At 40.4% G+C, this 21,276-nt stretch overlaps 1 protein-coding gene across 1 annotated transcript; it reads left to right on the top strand.

The window, feature by feature from the left end:
- The first annotated feature begins 12,574 nt into the window (after positions 1-12,574).
- On the top strand, positions 12,575-17,699 carry LOC147866333 (aquaporin NIP1-1-like). The gene is made up of 5 exons (XM_087316699.1): positions 12,575-13,038; positions 13,525-13,749; positions 15,394-15,588; positions 15,684-15,745; positions 17,146-17,699. Exons 1-5 carry the CDS (start codon positions 12,799-12,801, stop codon positions 17,348-17,350), a joined length of 927 nt encoding a protein of 308 aa, XP_087172825.1. The 5' UTR covers positions 12,575-12,798; the 3' UTR covers positions 17,351-17,699.
- Positions 17,700-21,276: the final 3,577 nt, after the last annotated feature.

The following is a 21,276-nucleotide window of genomic DNA, read 5'->3' as shown; positions in this document are numbered from 1 at the left end:
TGCTGGCTCCCAAATTGTTCGCCATGATCCTGGTAGAAAGTCTCCAATTTCCTTTAATTGTGTGTTATCGAGGTGGTGTTCCTACAACATGATGATGTCAGCAACACTCCCTAATAAATATTCTTCAAGATCCCTTCTCAGTTTCCATTTGTTTTGTTGGTCTAGTCGACTTCTAAGCCTTTGCATGTTCCATGTTACAATCTTCATACTCATGGAATGGGGTGGGAGTTTGCCAATTATTCCTAGTGCTTTGCACAACAGGTCGTGAGTGAGGAGCACTCACCATTTAGACATTCAGTCACCATGGTGCACCAGAATTCTGTGTTATTCCAATGCTTCTTTAGTTCGTTCATGAGGGCTTCATCTCTTATTTTTGTGACAAAACAGGCTGCTTGACTGCATAGAGTATCTTTGATCTTGGACTTGGACTAGTCCTCTTGTGCCGGAAGCAAGAGTGGAAAAGAAATTGAGGTCATCAGTACTCCATTCTTGTGTACCGTTGATACATGTACCCTTATTTTGTCCATTGTCATATGCCCTATACCTAGCCACTTCAGGTCATTTTGCAGGTGTGGTTCAAGGTCCTAGCTAGATGTATCACACTCATTTGTGGCTAGGAAGGCTATGATCTGAGGCGTGATATTCAAACTACTACCTTGGTTTGTTGTTTCTCCATTGGGTGCAGTTCCATTAAAGCTCCACATTAGGGTCTTAACATGACTTATCCTTCGTCGCTTCCCTATTTTGTAAGCTTTAACGAGAATTTTCTCTTCTGTGTTTGGAGTCACCTTGGGTCTTTCCTTGGGGCTTAAGAAAGCACTAGGGGAGTGCTCATCTGCGGGGGGGGGGGGGGGGGCTCTTGTTGTAGATCAAAACGATTGGGGCTCACTGGCGATGGAGGATTTTGTGACTGTGGAGTTTCGCATAGGACATGGGATTTCCCCACCACTCGCCATTCCATCACAGCCTTATCAGGGCGTGGTGGGGGAGGCTTCTGATTTCCTATGGTGTCCTTGTCGAATACCAGTGTATAATGGCCGTATTCACACTGTCCCTTTGGACAGCCCAAGTTTGGGCTATTTCTATAAATAGCATAAAGAGCAGTTGCCCTAGGATAGTCACTATATAAAGTGACTTTGTAACCTGTTGTTGTTGTTGCTATTGAGGAATAAAATCGTATTTCTTTGTGCCTATCACTCTCTCTCTCTATGAGTATCTTGTGTTCATTCGCATACGCAGGTTCTTCACCATCACAGATGTTGTTTGTTCTTCCTCACTGACGACCTTGTCCCCAACATATGGTATCAGAGCATTGGAGGTTCTTCAACCCGTTGCCGGCCGTCCTCGTACACCACAACATTCTATTTTTTGTAACTTCTTGAAGAACAAAGAAGAGAGAAGAAAAACAAGAAGTCTGCATCTCACTGTGTTAAATCACTAATTGGAGTAAGCTAGCCGGCTATACTCTGTTCCTGTGATTGTAACCACTTGAGATGAGCTCCTTGTGCAACACTCGACCCAATCGTGCTTCATTCAGTTAAACGATATCCGAATAGGTCATTGGATGCTATTCACTCGCTTGTTGTAACCACCCACTACAGATTGGTCTCCTGGCAACAACCAAATTCGTGCTTCATTCAACTGATCGTCATTCGAGAGGATCAGTTGGATCCGTCCCTCTCATCGTTGCAGTCACCTGAAGCAGAATCGGCCCAAACAATCGGTCTCTTGTAATCGGTATTCGGTATAAAATCGGAAGCTAACCGGGCTCACTCCGACTCGGCAACATTCGGGAAGACCAGCCGGTTCTGTCCCTCAAGTTACCGTAGTCACTCCGAGCAAGTTCAGCAACAAGTATCCGAAACCAAACCGACTCGGGTTCGAAACCAACTAGAATGATATCAAGTGAGCCGACTGGCTGCACCCCACTAAGGTTCGTAATCAACTCTGAACCGAGTCTTACCAACCGAAACTGAAGCAGATAGCATCAACATCCAGCTCATCGGAGATGAGTCTAAGGAGGTTTGATGGTTCGAACTTCAACTTCTAGAAGGAATAAATGCAGGACTATCTCATAGTCAAGGGTCAGATAAACCCGATTGAGAATGAAAATCCTCCATAAGCATACAAGGCAAACGAGTGGCTAAAGCTGGACAAAATCGTCCGCGCCATGATTCGGATGCACTTGTCAGAGTCAGTGTACTTCACAGTGCAATCATGCACGACAACTTTTGAACTTTGGAAAACACTGTCGGAAACTTATGAAAAGAAGGTCGCCGCAACGAAGATGTATCTGATCCGGTGCCTCTACAACTTGCGGATGAAAGAATCTGATTCGGTTTAGGCACACCTCACGAGTACGAAAGCATAAGCTCCCAAATCTCGTCTCTAGGGAGAGCAATCAAGGATGAACTTAGAGCAATGATATTCATGAGTAGCCTCCCCTCTTCATGGGAAACTTTCGTAACAATCGTGTGCAATACTTCAACGACTACCGTTAAGTACTCCAAAGTCACGAGCGCAATCCTGACTAAAGCAGCTTGGAGAAAGTCTTTCGCCAAAGACCCGGCAGATGAAGCTTACGTAGTACAAGGTTCGACCGACCGATCGAACAACCGGGGAAGAAGTTCTTCCCGACTGCCGAACAATCAGCGAAGTCGGAGCAAGTCCCAGGACAACCGAATCTGCAACTACTGCAAGAAACCGGGACACATCAAAGCCGATTGTCGAGTACTCAAAGCAAAAACTGACAAAGCTCACAGAGCGGATTAGAAGAGTAGCCAGCATGAGGAGGTCAACTACGTCGGCTCTTCAGCCGAAATTTTGACGACCGACCTGTACATATTGTCCGTAGAGAACCCAGTCGAATCAAAAGTTCTGCTTACGACTGAGGAATCGAGCACATGGCTCCTAGTCTCGGGCACATCGTATCATGTAACACCTCACCAATCTCAGTATCGGCAATACTCGGACCGGCACTCCGACTCAGTTCGAGTCGGAAACTCGCAACATTGTGCTATAATCGGAATCGGCACCGTAGAGCTCAACCTTTCGGGTGGCTCTACACTCATATTACACAACGTCCGACACGTTCCTGAGCTTTCAAGACCCTTGATCTTAGTCGGACAACTTGACGAAGCCGGCATCTGTGCCGGGTTCTCATCAGGAGGGTGGACACTCCACAAAGTGAACCTCCTGATTGCTCGAGGACCAAAGGTACATTCCTTGTATCCTTTATATGTCACACTCAAAGAGGGTGACTTATTTTTGGTTGATATCCCCGTGTCATCGTTATGGCACAGATGACTTGGACACCTCAGCAAGGCCGGCATAACGCACCTATCCAAAGCCAGTTACATCCCGAAACTCTCCTTCTCAAATCACCAATTTTGCAAGCATTACTAGTACGGCAAATAGGTAGCTGCATCACACCCGATATCAGCACCAAGAGAATCGAGTCCCCTCGATTTGGTCCACTTGGACGTCTGTGGCCCGATGCCACATCAGTCTCTCGGCGGTGCTTCGTACTTCGTTAGTTACATTGACGACTCGACTCGAAAGGTGTGGGCTTACCCCATTAGAACCAAAGATCGGGTGTTCTCAATCTTCTCCGAATGGCTTGCAATGGTCGAAAACCAAACCGGTCAACAACTGAAATGTCTCTGAACCGACAACGGAGGAGAATTCAAGTTTGAAGAATTCGTCAAATTTTGCCAGGGACGCGGCATTCGACGTGAATTTACAGCACCTTATAGTCCGGAGTAGAACGAAATTGCATAACGCATGAATCGGACGATTCAAGAATGCGTAGTATCCATGCTCCAACACTCCGAACTGTCGAATGGCTTATGGGCAGAGGCTCTACTTATGGCAGTACACATAATCAATATGTTGCCAAGTAGAACTCTAGGACTTAAAATACCTCAGGAAATATGGACCAGTAGTAAGCCGAGTTATGACAAGCTGAGGATCTTCGGCTGTGAGGCGTATGCCCTCATACCGAAAGACGACTGCCGGAAACTCGAACCAAGATCAAGGAAATGCCTTTTCCTTGGATATGGACCCGACGGCGAGATCGGATACCAACTCTGGGACCTCGAGCACAGACAAATCGTTCGAAGTTCGGACATCGTGTTCAACGAGTCGGCTATGCATAAAACGGCCGAAAGGCTTATTGAAGTCCGACGGGTAATATTTTCCGAAGTGCCAACCCTTCATGAAGGCCTAGCCCACAACACGAGATCGGTTTCATGGGTAACCGACACCTCCCGTCCTGAATCCAACAATTCAGCACGGCCGAGTGGCTCGGCTTCCGACCATCCGACACGCACACCCGATGTGACCAGTCTAGTCATACCTCAAAGATCCGAGAGATTGTAGCAACCTCCGAAAAGTTACTCTCCCGGAATTTTCTTTACCGACGCCGGCGAACCGACGTCTTACGAAGAAGCATCGGCATCTGCCGACTCAACCACCTGGCATCTAGTGATGGAGTCGAAAATGCACTCCATTCGCGCAAACAAGACTTGGGACTTGGTTGAATTACCGACGAATCGACGTGCTCTTCCGTGTAAATGGGTCTATCGACTAAAAGAGACGTCCGACTCAACCAACCCAAAGTACAAGGCCAGATTAGTGGCGAAGGGATTTCGACAAGAATATGGCGTCGACTTCGACGAAATCTTTTCACCATTGGTGAAAATGACAACCCTTCGTTTCATGCTTGGCGTCATGGCCGCCAACAACTTGGAGCTAATTCAACTAGATGTAAAAATGGCATTCCTCCACGGTGACCTACAGGAGGAAATCTATATGAAGCAGCCAAAAGGCTTTGTGGCATCCGGTCAGGAACATCTAGTCTGCCGACTCATGAAAAGTTTATATGGCCTGAAACAGGCACCCCGACAGTGGTACAAGAAGTTCGACGACTTTGTCCAATCGGTCAGCTTCTCCAAGAGCGATGAGGACCACTGTCTCTTCACCAAAACAGTTGAAGATGGGTCTCCTGTCTTCCTCATCATTTATTTGGACGACATGCTACTCTCCGGCCAACATGCCGGAGAGCTCACCGAACTCGTTCAGAAACTGCAGTTGAAGTTTGCCATGAAGGACCTTGGTCCGACAAGACACATACTTGGTATGAAGATTAGTTGGCATCGCGATAAACGACAACTTTTCCTATCTCAAACCAACTACATCGGACATGTCTTGGAACACTTCAACATGAACTCGGCCAAGTCTGTTTCGACCTCGCTCCCCATTAACCTTTGGCTATCTCGGCGAGATTGCCCGACATCCGGTCCGGAGGGGGAAGATATGAAGTCGGTACTGTATGCACCGGCAGTCGGCTCCTTTATGTACGCGATGGTCACGACACGGCCTGATATTTCTCACGTCGTAGAGTCGTCAGCAGATTCATGCACAACCCAGGCCGATCGCACTGGAATGGAGTCAAGCATTTGTTCAGATATCTAGCTGGCACAAAAGACCACAGCATTCTTTTTGGCCCGAACTCAACCTCAGGCGTAGTCAGTTACACCGACTCGAACTTCGCCGGCTACGTGGACAATCGGAAATCAACAACCGGATATTGCTTCAAATTCGGCAATGGAGCAATCTCGTGGAAGTCGAAACTCCAGGAGTGCACAGCCACCTCAACGACCGAAGCAGAATATGTAGCCGCGTCTGACACGGCAAAAGAAGCCTTATGGCTCGGTCGGCTGGCGCACACATTTCGACAAGTCGACTCCGACTCGGCTCCAATTGTCTACAACGACAGTCATGGGTGTTGTTGCTTTGTTAAAGAATCCGATTCACCACAACGCCTCCAAGCATATCGGCGTTCGATATCACTTTGTTCGGGACTACGTCATTTCAAGGAAAATCGGTCTCGAGAAGATATCCACAACCGATAATGTCGTAGATGGAATGACAAAGTGTCTTTCGGCGGATCGCTTCCGGTCCCTTCGGCACCATATGGGCGTAACGAAAAATCAGTCCGGTTAAGGTCGGACACAGCACAGGATGGCTTCAGACAACCGACATCAGTTCTTTGAGGATCGGCTTTGGCTCTTCCGACCCGACCGGTTCGGTCTTCTATCTTCATATCTTGCCGACTCGAACAAAACCGATCTGTCTGATAAACCTTGTATATACCTGTAATTTCAGATAACCCATGTATACACCTATTACGGGGGAGTGTCGAATACCAGTGTATAATGGCCTTATTCACACTGTCCCTTTGGACAACCCAAGTTTGGGCTATTTCTGTAAATAGCATAAAGGGTAGTTGCCCTAGGATAGTCACTATATAAAGTGATTTTGTAACCTGTTGTTGTTGTTGTTGTTATTGAGGAATAAAATCGTATTTCTTTGTGCCTATCTCTCTCTCTCTCTCTCTCTTTCTCTCTTTGTATCTTGTGTTCATTTGCATACGCAGGTTCTTCACCATCACAGATGTTGTTTGTTCTTCCTCACTGATGACCTTGTGGGGGGGGGGGTTTACGGGAGTGGGGGCCAAACTACTCGAACTGTGGTTGGTGGGTTCTCACTTGTCGAACTTGGGGGGGGGGGGGGCTAGAACCCTAAATGAGGAGGGCGAAGCATCGGTGGCAGGGAAGTTGTGACGACACCAACTATGGGTCGTCTACAAGGAGTAGAGAGAGGCTTTCGTGCCCCACGTCTACAGACCTCCTCCCTGCACTGGCGCGGTTCAAACCTGCTCCGGCTCCGTTTCCGTTGCTCACTCGCGCGGTTCAAACCTCCTGCTCTGCTCCGGATCTCCTATTGAAGTGCTCACGCCACAGACCTCTACCCTGCACTGGCGGGCCGCTCTGTTGCTCCATTGCTCCGCTTCTGTTCGCCACCAAGTCTAACTAGTATTGTTCCACCATTGAAGGAAGTTATAGACATTGTAATTTTTTGGTTTAACAATATACATCTGGTTTAATTTTCTGGTTTTTTTGCAATTAGAAAGACATTGTAATTTTCTGGTTTAACAATATATGTCTCAGTTAAATTTTTGGTTTCTTTATTCAATGAGTAGGGATCGGCAACGGTTCGGTTTAGGCTTAGCCGGTTTGGCCCGATCCAAGCCAAACCGGCTAAGCCTAAACCGTTTACGGGATCTCAAACTTGAGCCGAGCCGAGCCGAGCCGGTTCACAACCCGGTTTAGCCTGAACCAGTTTGGTAAACGGCTTGTAAACCGGTTTCCAAACTAGCTTGGAAACCGGTTTAGAAACCTCCCCCCCTCTCTTTCTCTCTCTCCCTACCTCCCTCTCTCTCTCAGATGATCCACTATATACTATATACTATACATTGTACAAGCTCTCCCTCCCTCTCTCTCTCTCTCTCCTTATATGTTGTCTCCCTCCCTCTCTCTCTCTCTCTCTCTCTCTCTCTCTTTCCCCTTGTCTGTTGTCTCTCTCCCCCTCTCTCTAAAGTTTATAAACGGCTTAAACAATTTAGCCGGCTTGAGCCGATTTGGCGAGGCTCAAGCCGAGCCGAGCCGAGCTCAAACCGTTAAGGCAAGTTCAAGCCTAAACCGAGCCGCCAAGCCGGCTAAGCCAAACGGTTTAGGCTTGAGCCGAGCCGTTGCCGATCCCTATCAATGAGGAAGACATTTTAATTTTTTGGTTTTTTTGCAATTAGAAAGACATTGTAATTTTTTGGTTTAACAATATGTCTCAGTTAAGTTTTTGGTTTCTTTATTCATTGAGGAAGACATTTTAATTTTCTGGTTTAGCAATGTACATTTTGCTTAATTTTCTAAACATTTTAATTTTCTGGTTTAACAATATACATCTAGTTTAATTTTCTAGTTTAACAATATATGTCTCGTTTAATTTTTTGGTTTTTTTTTCAATGAGAAAGACATTTTAATTTTCTGGTTTAACAATGTACATTTTGCTTAATTTTCTAGATATTGTAATATTTTGGTTTAACAATATACATCTAGTTTAGGCTTAATTTTCTGGTTTTTTGCAAGAAGAAAGACATTTTAATTTTCTCGTTTACCAATATATACCTGCTTTAATTTTCCAATGTTAGAGTTTAACAAATTAGTGTATGTCTTAATGGTTTTATTCGTTTATGGGTTTAAATGGTGGGCTTCATTTTTATTTTGGATTGAATGGTTTGGTTTGGCTTTGATTTATGATAAACTGGTTCGGTTTAGTTCCAAATATTTCATAAATGGTTTGCTTTCACCTACGTTTTAATCGGTTTGGCTTAATTGCCTTGGTTTAAACTGTTCGGTTTAAACAACATGATAATTTATAAATGGTTTGGTTCGGTAAATGGGTTGGTTTGGTTTTAAGGCCAACCAAACTGGACCCATAGCTATATATACCAATTGGCCACTTGGCCCGTCTACTTTTCAATTTTGGATTCCTTCTTTAAGGTTGACTTGTGGTCAAAGTTATCAACTAGTGAAATACAAAAACGAACATGATATCCTTAATCATGCAAATGGTGTTGATTCATATAATTGGACTATGCAAGAAAACTCTTGTTTGACATATATATCTATATGTTAACAAGCAATATGGTGAGAGCTACATGTTAACAATATGTCGAGAGCTCAGAGGACTCTTCTTATCAATGATCGTAAACACAATGATTTCTATGTAGGGCACACTAAGGTCAAATAAAATTATCTTTTGGAGTATTAATCATGTTTCCAATAATTTTCTCGTAAGAGTATACAAGAAGTTGTCCCCGAAATGGAAAAGGTCAATATCATTAAGATGACCATGAACAAGTATAGGTGAGGAGTCGACACTTGAGTTATGAACTAATTATAAAAGCACATCTTGCAACCATTTCTTTGTATTTTATCTCCCTAATGTGGATTTATTTGTATTCATTACAAGATTGAGGTAGATACATTTAGCTTTCTAACAATATGAATATCTTATTATGCTGAATGCTTTTAAAGATTTTAGAACTTTCCTAAGCTCCTTTACAAATTTGGAGTTTGCCTGATTGGACCACATGGATAAGTTTTCTAAATGAAAATTGAGTATAATATTATATATATATATAGAGAGAGAGAGAGAGAGAGAGAGAGAGAGTATTCATGCCACAATACTCCCTCCACACCCTTTATAACTATAGGACCTTTATAATAGACCAAATTGGAAAACAATATATGTGATTGAAGTATTAAAAGTCACAAAGACTTTTATTGTGTTAGATCAGAGAGATGTGCTTAGTGGATCACTCAAATGCGAGCACTAAAATTTTCTCAATGTTTTCATAGTCATGCATTTTATCGAACTTGTTAGTGTATGGTGCACAAATTTATTTATTTTTCCAAAGAATGGTGCACAAATATTTGTTCGATATCTAAAATTAGGTCATACACTTGTAATGCGTTTTGATTTCTTGGAGATATTTCCAAATGTGATATCAACTAAAATATGTTATTTGTCGATGTAAGATCCATGCATAAATAGAACTTTCAAATATGAACAATAAATTACATCAAAAGGAATAGAAGAGAGAGTGAAATATATACTTAATGGCTAGAAATAAGCTACACGTGAGAGAAAGCAATTACTGACTCACAATCCTTGACTACTTAAATGTTGATCTTGGGGGCCTACCATAGCTCTTCATCGATTAACTTTTATATATTAGTAAAAGTAATGGCCATGATAACATAGAGGCATCTATATGTCCACATGATCTTTAGCTAGCTAACATTATATTTTATTACTCAATTCTACGTTTCAATCCTCAAGTTATAGAAATTGAATGCTTAAAGTTATGTATTGCTTATGACCAAACAATTGTTACCATGCATAATCTAAAACTAACCATAATAAGAAATAACGTCTATAAAGAAAATTGTGTTAAATCAATGAGTCTTGATTTGATCCCCAAACTTAAGGTTCCAAATCAAATGTTACATTTATATCTTCAAATTTCAAATGTTTAATAAGGTAAGCTTGTGAATATATAAGAAACCATTTATTCAATGTAATTAGTGAGGACATCTATGGTCTCTTATATCATACTCAAACAATGATTGTTTAACACATTAAGTATTGTGTAGATGATGGCGCCTTAAGTGTATAAAAGCCACTTCATATTTCACAAATAAAGTTTTGCCTAACAAGAGAAAGAAGAAGATTGAACTTACTCTTATACAAGAGATGGAAAACAAATTGTTTCTTGTTTAGTATTAACATGTTTTTTGACTATGACATAGGGGCATATTTGTAAGAAGAGAAGATCAAGAAAATGAAAACATCAGGGAAGAACACAAGCCACAAACACACATGAAACGAATTTACAACATTGTAAAAGATTTCTTCACACAATTAAGTCAGGTATTGGAACCAAGAGAAGCAATAATTGGAAATGGATGATGTTATGGTAATGGGACACACATTTTAGGTTCTCCATGGACATTTTTTATATTCCCCCTTGTCATCCATTTGGTGCACAAACGAATTAACACTTGTAAGAATCATCGTTGCAATAGTACATAGACCTTTTATACCACCAATATGCACTTTTTTACATAAGGTGGTGTGCCTCAATAAATCACAAAACGAGTGGCTTTATAGCATTGAAAATGAAGACATTATGGGTATGGAACACTCATTGTAGTTTCTTTTTGGGCCTTTTTTGATAGCCCCCTTTTCGTCTCATTGGTGCACAAACTAATAAATACTAGTAAGAATAATGGTTGTAAATTGTAGTAGTACATAAAACTCTATACCACCAACATGCCCATTTGGCTCTAAATGGCATGCATCGATAATCACAAAAACAAATTGCTTTATTAAGAACTCAAGCACCTCCGAAGAAGACTTGTTTCATTGGAATTCACGGGGGTTGGAGCTTATTGGTATGTGCAACATAATATTGTTAAGGTGTGGGGATGTGTTGCTTGTGACAAAGTGATATGAATTTATATAGATTTGCACATGATAATGTGGTATGAAACTAGATAGATAGATAGAAATGTGGTATGAAACTAGAAATTGGAGAGAGAGAGAGAGAGAGAGAGAGAGAGAGATTTAACACACATGGGAGATTGATTGTGATCTACGATATGTGGCCTGGCCTATGTTGGGGATTGCACTAGGGTTCTCTCAAAATTATGACTTTTTATGCTATGGTGTAAACCACCAAGCCAAAAACTAGAGAGAGGGACAAAGAATTGTCCACAACAAAAGCTCATTCATGTTTTTTTGTACAATGATTGTGGAAGATGCTAGACAAAAGTTCATTGCGTGTCTAGTTAGTGAAGTCATTTGGGTTGTTATATCACAACTTTGGGCATCATTAACCAATTAGTGTTTTTTCACCTTTTTTATGGATTTTCATTGAGAGTGTTAGAGCTCTACCCATGCCATCATATAAGGTTGTGTTTCACTATCTTAGGTATTGGGGGATGTCATATAATTGGAGCATGAGAAGCAAGTTATTGTTTGATGGAATTTGTGGGGTACCACAACAAATACGTAGGCCGAAAGGAAAGCTGATTTTCACAACTATGTTGTAAGAGTTAGATTTTATCCCATTTAGTATTACAACACCTTAGAGTCTACCTTGCCATATCACTACGAGGGAGTAATTGAGAAAACAAAGGTTTTATATTTTCATGTTGTTTCAATGCAAACATAAGATTTTTTGAAAGAAAAAGAGTTGTCCTCAAGGGGTCAACGAAAACGCCACAGAAGAAAATAACTTCGTGAAAAATGCATAGAGGCATCACTTGGAACAAAGCTTTCAAGATATAGATATGTGTTAGATGGGAGAGAAAAGGGAAGCGAGAGTATAGATGATGCATAATATATGTATGCATAAGGGACTTTAAGGATGTGGGACATACACACGTTTTCTTCTTCGGAGTGGGTAGAGTATGGATTTGTGGTAGTTAAGAACATTTTATGTAGCACATACACATAGGCATACGCATACACATATGTACATGTTCTTAGTACATACACATACACGTTCACATACTATACACATACATGTTCACATACACATATACATACACATACACGTTCACATACCATACACATCCACATACACGTTCACATACACATACACATCCGCATACACGTACATGTACACGTACACATACACATACACATACACATACACAATGGGAGGAAATCAGGGGGGAAATTTGGGGAGTTTGAGTGATTTAAGTGAAAAGTGTGAAGTGAATGAGTAACCAACTTACTTGGCAAAATGCATAACTCAAGGGGGAGGGGGGCTTGTCGGTTGGCTTTTCCGTGTGTGTGTGTGTGTGTGTGTGTGAGAGAGAGAGAGAGAGAGAGAGAGTTGACTAGGTAGGATCGATCCATTCATTCACTCTATTATTTTCCGTGATGTTTAATGTTAGGGAGTCTTCTATCCAACTCTTGTCTTCGAACAAAGCCAAGCCAAGCTACAAAGAAACCATCTATATCTATAGACTATGTATATGTATATGTATTATTACATATATCAATAGAGAGAGAGAGAGATAGATAGATTATATTATCGTCTTCGGAGAGAGAGAGAGAGAGAGAGATTTGTATACATTGTTATTAAAACAGAGGGGTGTAAGGAGGGAAGCATTATGAGAGGAGACCCAACACAAATGAGAGCCTTTACTTGTGAGAGCCATTAGAGAGAGAGATTCTGTGTGCCTGCCTATCTCTCTCTACACACAGAGACATTAGAGACATCACTCCATACCTCTACTATATATCTATATATACATACATACATACATACATATCTGGAACCATAGATAATAGACAGGTAGATATATCTTAGCAGTAATGTCATCATCGCATGAGGTAGAATTTAACCCTCCTCATCTCAATCTCCATCACAGTCACGATGCTACTGCTAATGTTAGTGTTGCCGAGCCTTCAGCTCATCCCAGTATGATGAATGGTGAGATGTGTTTACAGCCTACTAATAAGAATCTCCATTGCTGCTTCTCCATGGAAACACCCTCCTCCTCCGTCTTGCATTGCCTCCCTTCATCACTCACAAATGATGGCTTACTTCAGAAGGTTTCTCTCCTCTCCTGCTTTTTCTAACTAATCAATCGTCCTTTTCCTTTGGTTTGTTGATTTGTTTTGTCATCAAATTCAGCTGAACAAGGTAAGGTAGTTATGTGTGAAGCACTCTCCATGAAGGTAGGAGGGGTCAGAAATAGAGGAAATCATGTGCTGTCTGTCTGATGTTTTAGGTGGTTTTGATAAGTTTTAGGTATATAATCTAGAGAAAGATGAGGAGTAAGCAAGCAAAAGAAGATGTAGTGCCATCGGTGGGTATAAAATGGTGCTTGTGTTGGATTGAATGGGAACTAGGGTACATAATGAAGAGGGAAGATGAGAAGGGTGAAAGGATGGGAGAGATGTAGTGGGGTAACAGGGGGGGGGGTTTATGAGCTCCATTGTTAGAGTGGATTGGGTACTTGAATTTGGAATGGTCTTGTCATGGAGATGGATTTTTTGAAGCTTTTGTTTGATCTGTTGGTGTTGGTGGTGGTGTAGATAGGTGCAGAGATGATATCGACATACATCCTGGTGTTTGCGGGGTGCGGGGCAGCCATGGTGGATGAGAAGAGCGGAGGAGCGGTCACACATTTGGGCGTGTCGGCCGCATTCGGGGTGGTGGTCATGATCATGATCTATTCGGTCGGACACATCTCGGGCGCGCACATGAACCCCGCGGTCACCCTCGCCTTCGCCACTGTCCGCCACTTCCCTTGGTCCCATGTAAGTGCATTTTGGCTCCCTCTCACTTCTCTTTCATTTGCTTTCCATTTCATGTGTGATAGAGATTTTGTGAATTCTTTTGTTCGGAGACGATTTTGTGAATTCTTTTGTTTGGAGACTAAGCGAAGCTTGATACGGCATTCGCAAACATTTAAAGTTGGTCTGGGACCCCTTCATCTTTAGTTATCTTTTTGTTCTGTTTAGTAACACTTTTATTACTGGTGGGAAACCTCAAAGTCGAGGGGGAAAACCCACAAAGAATAAAGAGAAGTATTTATAGAAGTGTCGATTAGACACTAAAGAGCTTAGAAGCACTCAAAGTAAAGAGTGTAGATTTGCAGTGTGATGTCTCTAAGTTCCAGACAATTAAACAGAGATTCTCCACTTTGTGTTATCTTTTGGTATCTATGAGATTGGGGGAGAAGTATCATCTAATGGATGAGGAGTAAAAGATACTTTACAAAAAAGGAGGGGACATGGAGGAAAGACAAATAAAAATATGGGTGTCGGGATGGGGCCATGCGCGAGTAACAAACTCGAGTTCTCTCAAATTTCATGAGTTTTTACGTGAGGGAGAGCGAGAGTGTGTTTATGTGTGAGTAGTAGATAGATAGATAGATAGTAAGAGTGTGTGTGAATAGGAAACATTGAATGTTTTTTTGTTTTTGGTCCCCACCTTGGGTGTGCATTACATCTCTTATTTATTATTACATTCAATTTCCTTTCCTACCTTACTAACTGCATTTCCCTCTCAATTTCCTACCTTACTAACTGCATCTCCCTCTCGATGTAATATGTCTATTAATTGTGCATAGAGAGATGAATGTTTTTGTCCGTCTGGTCCGAGTGATTCAAACCTGACCCAAAAGTGGATGTTGTGCATTTTGCACATGCGAACTCCGGCCCATCTCTGCCTGTCTCCCCTTGGGCTATTTTCCTTGGATCCATGGACAAATGAAGTGTTCCTCATCATCAGATGATGTGATTCACACCATGGTGTGCTACCATATGTATGATCTCTGAGATTCAAAACCAACATTGTGACTGGTATTTGCAAACTTTAAAATGTTTGTGCCGAAAAGTTATGAACCTTAATTTATTAGTGCCCCTTTGCTTTGGCCGCCCCAACTATGTCATGTGAAATGCATGGTGTAATCTTGAGAATTGTAAAATCATGGTGTGCATATAGATGGATTCTCCAACATGATGTGCATAAGAGTCCTAGTCGACAAGTGAGATTGGATGTATTGGAATATACCAAATCCATAATCACGCAATGGGTGAGCTATGCTCCTCCAACAAAAGATAAGATGTGCATTGCTTGATTGTTGGTGGTGTGCCCCATGGATAAAGCTTGACAATTACACTCTCCTCCATCGCCCTGTCTCGTGCTGATGAGCAATAGTCACCATCACACAAATCAAGAACTTCTTTGAAAAATAGACACACTTTAATGTTTTTCAGGAGCACTACTGTTATTGCATTATTGGAGTGAACATGAGAGAGAGGGGAGCCTCCTTTTTTTTGTAGGAGTAAGTTGTTTGCATATGCCTTCTTTGTAAGTTTACATAATGCATATCAATATCTTTTATTGTTATTGGGTTTTGCCTCCTTCATCTTGGGTTTTGCCTGTTTTCTTGGAAGGTGGTTCCATATGTGGGGGCACAAGTGGGGGCATCGATATTGGCGAGCTTCACGCTACGTCTCATCCTGGGGTCGGTAGCAAAGATGGGGGCGACATTGCCGGCGGGGTCCGACCCGCAGTCATTGGTTCTGGAGATCATCTTGTCCTTCGTGCTCATGTTCGTAGTGTCGGCCGTCGCGACCGACACCCGGGCCGTAAGTACATACATAGTGTGTTTCTTCTTGTTATCTGCGTAAACACAAAATGATGAATCTCTGTTTTTTTTTCCAATGAATTATTTGAAGAGCAGATCGGAGAGTTGGCGGGGCTCGCCGTCGGCTCAGCCGTCGGATTGGATGCCATCTTTGGCGGGTAAGGGCGTTGGCGCCAAAAACCAAAAGCAAAAGCAAAAAAGCAAAAACAAAAAGATAGGAATGGAAAAAAAAAATTAAATCTACATTTTGCTCTCTAAGTTTGCTTTTTTGCTTTTCTTCCCCTGTGGGGATGGTTTTGGTGCGCTTTAAGATTTGGAAATCGAATGAGCCATTAATTTCTTTTGAGAATGAATTTGCGAATCATCATCATTATCATCATCGCGCTGAGCCCTGCTCTGCCTCCCATTTGTTTGTGGTTTTCTTCTTCCATCCATCCATCCATCCCTTCTATATATATATATATATATATATATATATATTGTTAGGTTTTATTTGAATGACCACCGCCTGCCTAATTCCATTCCCTTCATTTACTTTTCTTCTTTCGGGCCGAAAAAATCAAAATCCGGAGAAAAAAACGCAATGGACTGACTGGACTGCCCAAAAAATTTCAAAAAGCCACAGAAACGAGGTCGTACGGCCGCATTTAATGCACCGCCTTTTCAATTATATTTTGGCTCCTTTTTCCTACGCAATCCCAAAAACAAAAAACGAGTCGATTTCAATTCTCTCTCTCTCTCTCTCTCTCTCTCTCTCTCTCTCTCTCTCTCTCTGTGAATATTAATACTCCTTTCATTATCTATATATTATATTAATTGGTAGTTTTTATTGTAACGGAAACCCATAAAACAGAAAACAGCAAAACAAAAAATGTCAATTATAGGAAAGAGATCGACCCCTCTTTAATTCATTTTAACATATTTGAATAACAACGCATTTATATGTAATACAATTATTAATTAAAATTTACAAAGACACGAGATATTCTTTTATTTATTTATATATGTTATCATGTAATTTGCTACATGCAATAAAATAAATAAATAAATAAACAATGTCTTGTTCATTTGGTTATTTAAATAGCTTATTTGCACAAGCTGGGAAAAAAGCCCAATAATGGCCATCATTTACTTATTACAATATGTGAGCCTCCTTTTTTTGAAACACAAACGTAATGACATTTCAAAAGTCTCGACAATGACCACGGACTTTCCCCCCAAAAAACCATCGATCGGTGGGGCCGGGAGTATGACACAAAAGGACCAGGAAATGTGCCTTCTTGACTTGACTTTGAAATGTATGCACCACAATCAAACAATCAATCCTTTTGCTTTCACATTGTATTGTTAAGAACCTAATGTCTTATTGAAACTAATAGAAGTCCTCTTATCCTAGCTAGCTCTATGGTCCCCAGCTTACTACACATCATCTCTCTTTCCATCCCATACTCCCAATCAAGTTATGTATGCTAATGTTTCTTGAAGTGAAGCAAAGATGAGATATGGTGGCTGCTATTCATACAAATGTCTTTTCCTAATGACGTATTCTCATTTGCAGGCCAATAAGCGGAGCTTCGATGAACCCTGCTAGGTCGATCGGGCCTGCAGTCGCGAGTAATGACTATAGATCACTCTGGGTTTACATTGTGGGTCCCATTTTAGGTTGTCTCTTGGGTGCTTGGTCCTACAACATGATCCGCCTCCCCGAAAAAAATGGCGAAATGCAACCGTCCCGATCCTTCAAGTCATCTCGTCATGGCTAAGGAACACATCCGGTTCCGAAATGAAATCAAAATCGAAACCCATACATTATTTTTTATTAACCCTCTTATACATAACTATCTAATCTATTTCCCTTTTTCCAATTCCATCTATCCTCATTCTTATTCTTATACATTGTCAATTCAGTCCTTCCTTTAATGATGGTTGAAGGTCTATTGTGAGGAATTGTTGTGTCTTTCACTTTTCCTTTCGTTTTGGTCGATCAATTTCTAGGATATCATGATGCTGTTAATGGATTTTATGTTTGTTCTTCAAAAGCGAAGTTTGCCATCTGTGATCCTGTAGGTTCTGTGCAATTGAAAATGGAGAATATCGAATGATTCATCAGTTTGTCAATGTGTATGGATAGAAATAAGACGATCGTTGTGAATCGTGGTGCATGTGCTATAGTTCTATTGATTATCAATCATTGTTGCGTGAACCCTATGCACTCAGTTTTTAAAGTGCTACATGGAAGGTATCATTACTTGTTGATGTGATTGTCATATGCATCACACTAATTTGAGAGAAATGTTGTATAGGTTTTCTAAGGTTCATAGTGTGACATTGCTCTTGTTTTGTAATACCTGTCATGATTATTTTGCTCAATCATTCAAAGTTTGGTTGGTAAATGTATCTCACCTAAGTTATGAACTCAGTTTATGAAGTCTTCTTCTTTGAAAGCGTTGGTTATGAAATGAATTCCTCCAAGGCACAATGATTGTCTTCATTTAAAGGACTCATTATGGTGCTCATTAAAGTTATAGAAATATACCATGTAGATTACATGATTGATATACTGACTAAGATCACCACTACAAGTAGCAGTTGTAATGAAGGCATACCACAGTTACATTAAAGTAAATAAACTGTAATGATGTGCATAGAGGAATGACCTAGTGCACAAAAATTTGGGGCTAAATTGCTAGTGTCTAGGCTTTGATGCGTATTTAGTCCACCAACATATCTTGTCGTGGGCTTGGGTGCAACATGTTCCGCGACATATTTCTATAGATGTGTTAACGGGTAACACGTCCTTGTACTCTAGTGCATGTTTGTAACGTATACTTGCTTGTTCCAATGCATGTTATCAAATACACCAAAAACATATTCAACCTTTCAAATACATTCAAGCCTTGATCAATAAAGGTTCAAGTTTTGTTCATTTTCTTCATTCAAAGGGTATGACATGTAGGTAATAAGAACCCATAAGCATTTTGACCATATATTTAACCCATGAGAGAGAGATTCACATTAGTAGGAACCAAATAGTAGGCTCACTAGTAACTGCATTAGAAATTTCTAACATATAGAGAAATGTGTGTTAAAAGATGGTATTTTGTGGTCAATTCATTTAAAATTCTTCATTCTTCATGTTGTTACCTTGCTTATCATATTTACATTGCTATTGACCATCTTTGGAATATTAGGTTTTCAATCTTTTTCTAGCAAATTTATACCAAGAACAAAAAATCAATATTACTAATTTACTGGCTATTGTTAGAATATTCCTATATTTTCAAAGTTTACAAGAATACTCCTCTGGTGAAGTAGATTTACTTGAAAGGTAGAGCTAATATTTGTGTTTTGTACATTTATAAATTGGGACTTTTTAGAAAACAAACTAGACACAAGATGTCTCAAACATTTCCATGTGTAGGAGGTTCGCTATTCATTCGAAACAATACTTTTTTATTTATGCACCCGTTTAAAATATCTAGAATTAATTAATGCAAGAAGGTCATTAATATGATGGGACATAGCTGCCACATAGAATTCAATAGAGAATGGGAATTTATGGACCGTAACAATAAGAATCCCTTATAATTATGAACAAACCTCAATTTGATAACGTGATAATCCCATATGATTTCATCCCAACTCTTAACTTTTGAGAACTATGGCCTTCGTTGTACCCTTATGGTTATTTCTCAAGAAGTCCTACTTATTCTACCTCTTGGGATATCTTGGCCCACCTTTTGAATGGGCAATCTTTCTGTGTCCATTAAAATTGTTTGTTGTTGGATTCCACTAATTCCCCCTCTCGGAATCTCTGGGTTCCATGATCTCCTTGGTCTCCCATTTGAATGGGTAGCCTTGATACTTATTGTCTTCTTCCCCTTCAATTGAGAAGTCCTAAAGAAAAAATTAGGCTCTCATGCAAGTTGAGCATTCAATATGTGTCAAAAGATTGTCTCTCAATGTATGTAGCATGTGCCCTAGAAAACTACATTTAGAACCAATGGACCCCACACGCTCCCTTTCCCACCCACCCATGCATGGGTCTGGTAAGGACATCTAAAGATGAGCATTGAATTTTTGACAACCATCTTCAAATTGGCAGTCAAGTATTAGATGTATAACAAACATCCTTTTATATATTGTCATTTTCCCCGAGGTATTTTGTTTGACTCTCTATCCTCATTGTTTCTCTTTAACCTTATCCTTAGATCATGTTATTTATATATTTATGAGCCCCCTTTGTTCCTTATAAATATAGAGTGGTTGGTATGTATGAAATGGAAAACTACATTGAGACCATGCGACCATAAAATGGCATGTACACGAAGTGAATAAGGATCAAGCTCTCCATATCGTATACTATGGTGGAAGAAGGGACATGATTGGAGTGACGAGAGATGTCTATTGATGTGAAATGCAATCTTAACATCTAGATTCAATGAACATTTTGTTTTTATAGCTAGATCAACTAGGCGAAGACCTTGATAGTAATGAAAATGGGAACCATTTACCTGAAGAGGGAGAATGTTGCAAAACAGCTAAGTATGTTTACCATCTTTTCTTTGCAATCCTCATTGGGCAAAAGGCATGCATAACAAAAAAAGTATTTATAATGGAGTAAAATACTTCTCTTCAACCTTTTACATATTTTTAGATAATGTTCCTAAAATATTATAATCTCACTAGGTCCAACTTGATAACAATAATTTAAATGTCTGGGGTCATACAAAGAATCATCCATCTATTAAGCCGTGAGGGTCAATGCAATAAATGAGAGATTAGAAGCTTTGTATCCTTAAATTTAAAAGAAAAATGTTGCTATTGCTTTTAGAGCGATTCACATTTTTTTGGACTTCTACAAGGGCCTACAACATACATCCTCTAGGTAAGGGTTTTGAGCTACCCTATTTTAAAGATTAAAGCTCTTTTGAAAGGTCACTCCATTGTCACCATAGTATCATTAGTCAACACCACGTCTTGATCATCCCCACACAACTAGCTCCCTCACCGTCATCACAAAAAGTAGAATGCAAGAGGAAGAAAGAAAAGCAGAACAAATAGCATGAGGAGAAACCTTCAAATTTTCTATGAAAGAGAGGATAAGAGCACAAAACAGAAAAAGGTAGATTGTGTACACTCTAGTGAGGAAAAATACATTGGTAGAATTGAATGTTTTCCTATGTAGGATTTTTGGGACTTGCACAATTCTTAACTTGTGGTTGGAGAAGGTGCCTTTGGTTCGAACAACTACTTTTGTAATATTGATACACAAGGAACCTTGTTGTGAATAAGTAAAGCCAATGCAAGACCCTTTTTCAATTGATTTGTGGTATTCAAGATTGTATTTTTTTAGTCGGGACGTTTTTTGTAATCTTCCTTTTATTTGTACCGTTGGAATCTTTTTTCGGCAATGAGTGGGTATGAAATTTGGATAATTGAATAAATATTACAAGATAGCCGTTTCTATTGATTTACCACTTTTATTTATTAGTTGCCACTAATACAACATAGTTCTCATGTGTTAAAAGAGTATATAGCCAACAAACTCGAAAATAATCAAGAAATGTATGTAGAACCATTATCATGGGGGAATCAAAAAAGTTTAATAGAGACATTCAAAATCCTAAGTTTTGTACTCCACCACAAGACATCGAACTTGCTAACAACTAAAAGAACCACACAAATG

The sequence above is a fragment of the Azolla caroliniana genome, unplaced genomic scaffold, assembly GCF_043228905.1.
Source record: "Azolla caroliniana isolate FFs.n. ecotype wild unplaced genomic scaffold, voAzoCaro1.0.p SCAF_3, whole genome shotgun sequence".
NCBI classification, from domain to species: domain Eukaryota; kingdom Viridiplantae; phylum Streptophyta; class Polypodiopsida; order Salviniales; family Salviniaceae; genus Azolla; species Azolla caroliniana.
This window is presented reverse-complemented; position numbering and strand designations above follow the sequence as displayed.

Coding starts and splice junctions, on each gene's coding strand:
- LOC147866333 (XM_087316699.1), top strand. CDS start 12,799: ATGTCATCATCGCATGAGGTAGAATTTAACCCTCCTCATCTCAATCTC. Junction 13,039..13,524: donor ATGATGGCTTACTTCAGAAG/GTTTCTCTCCTC, acceptor GTGGTGGTGTAG/ATAGGTGCAGAGATGATATC. Junction 15,746..17,145: donor TTGGATGCCATCTTTGGCGG/GTAAGGGCGTTG, acceptor TCTCATTTGCAG/GCCAATAAGCGGAGCTTCGA.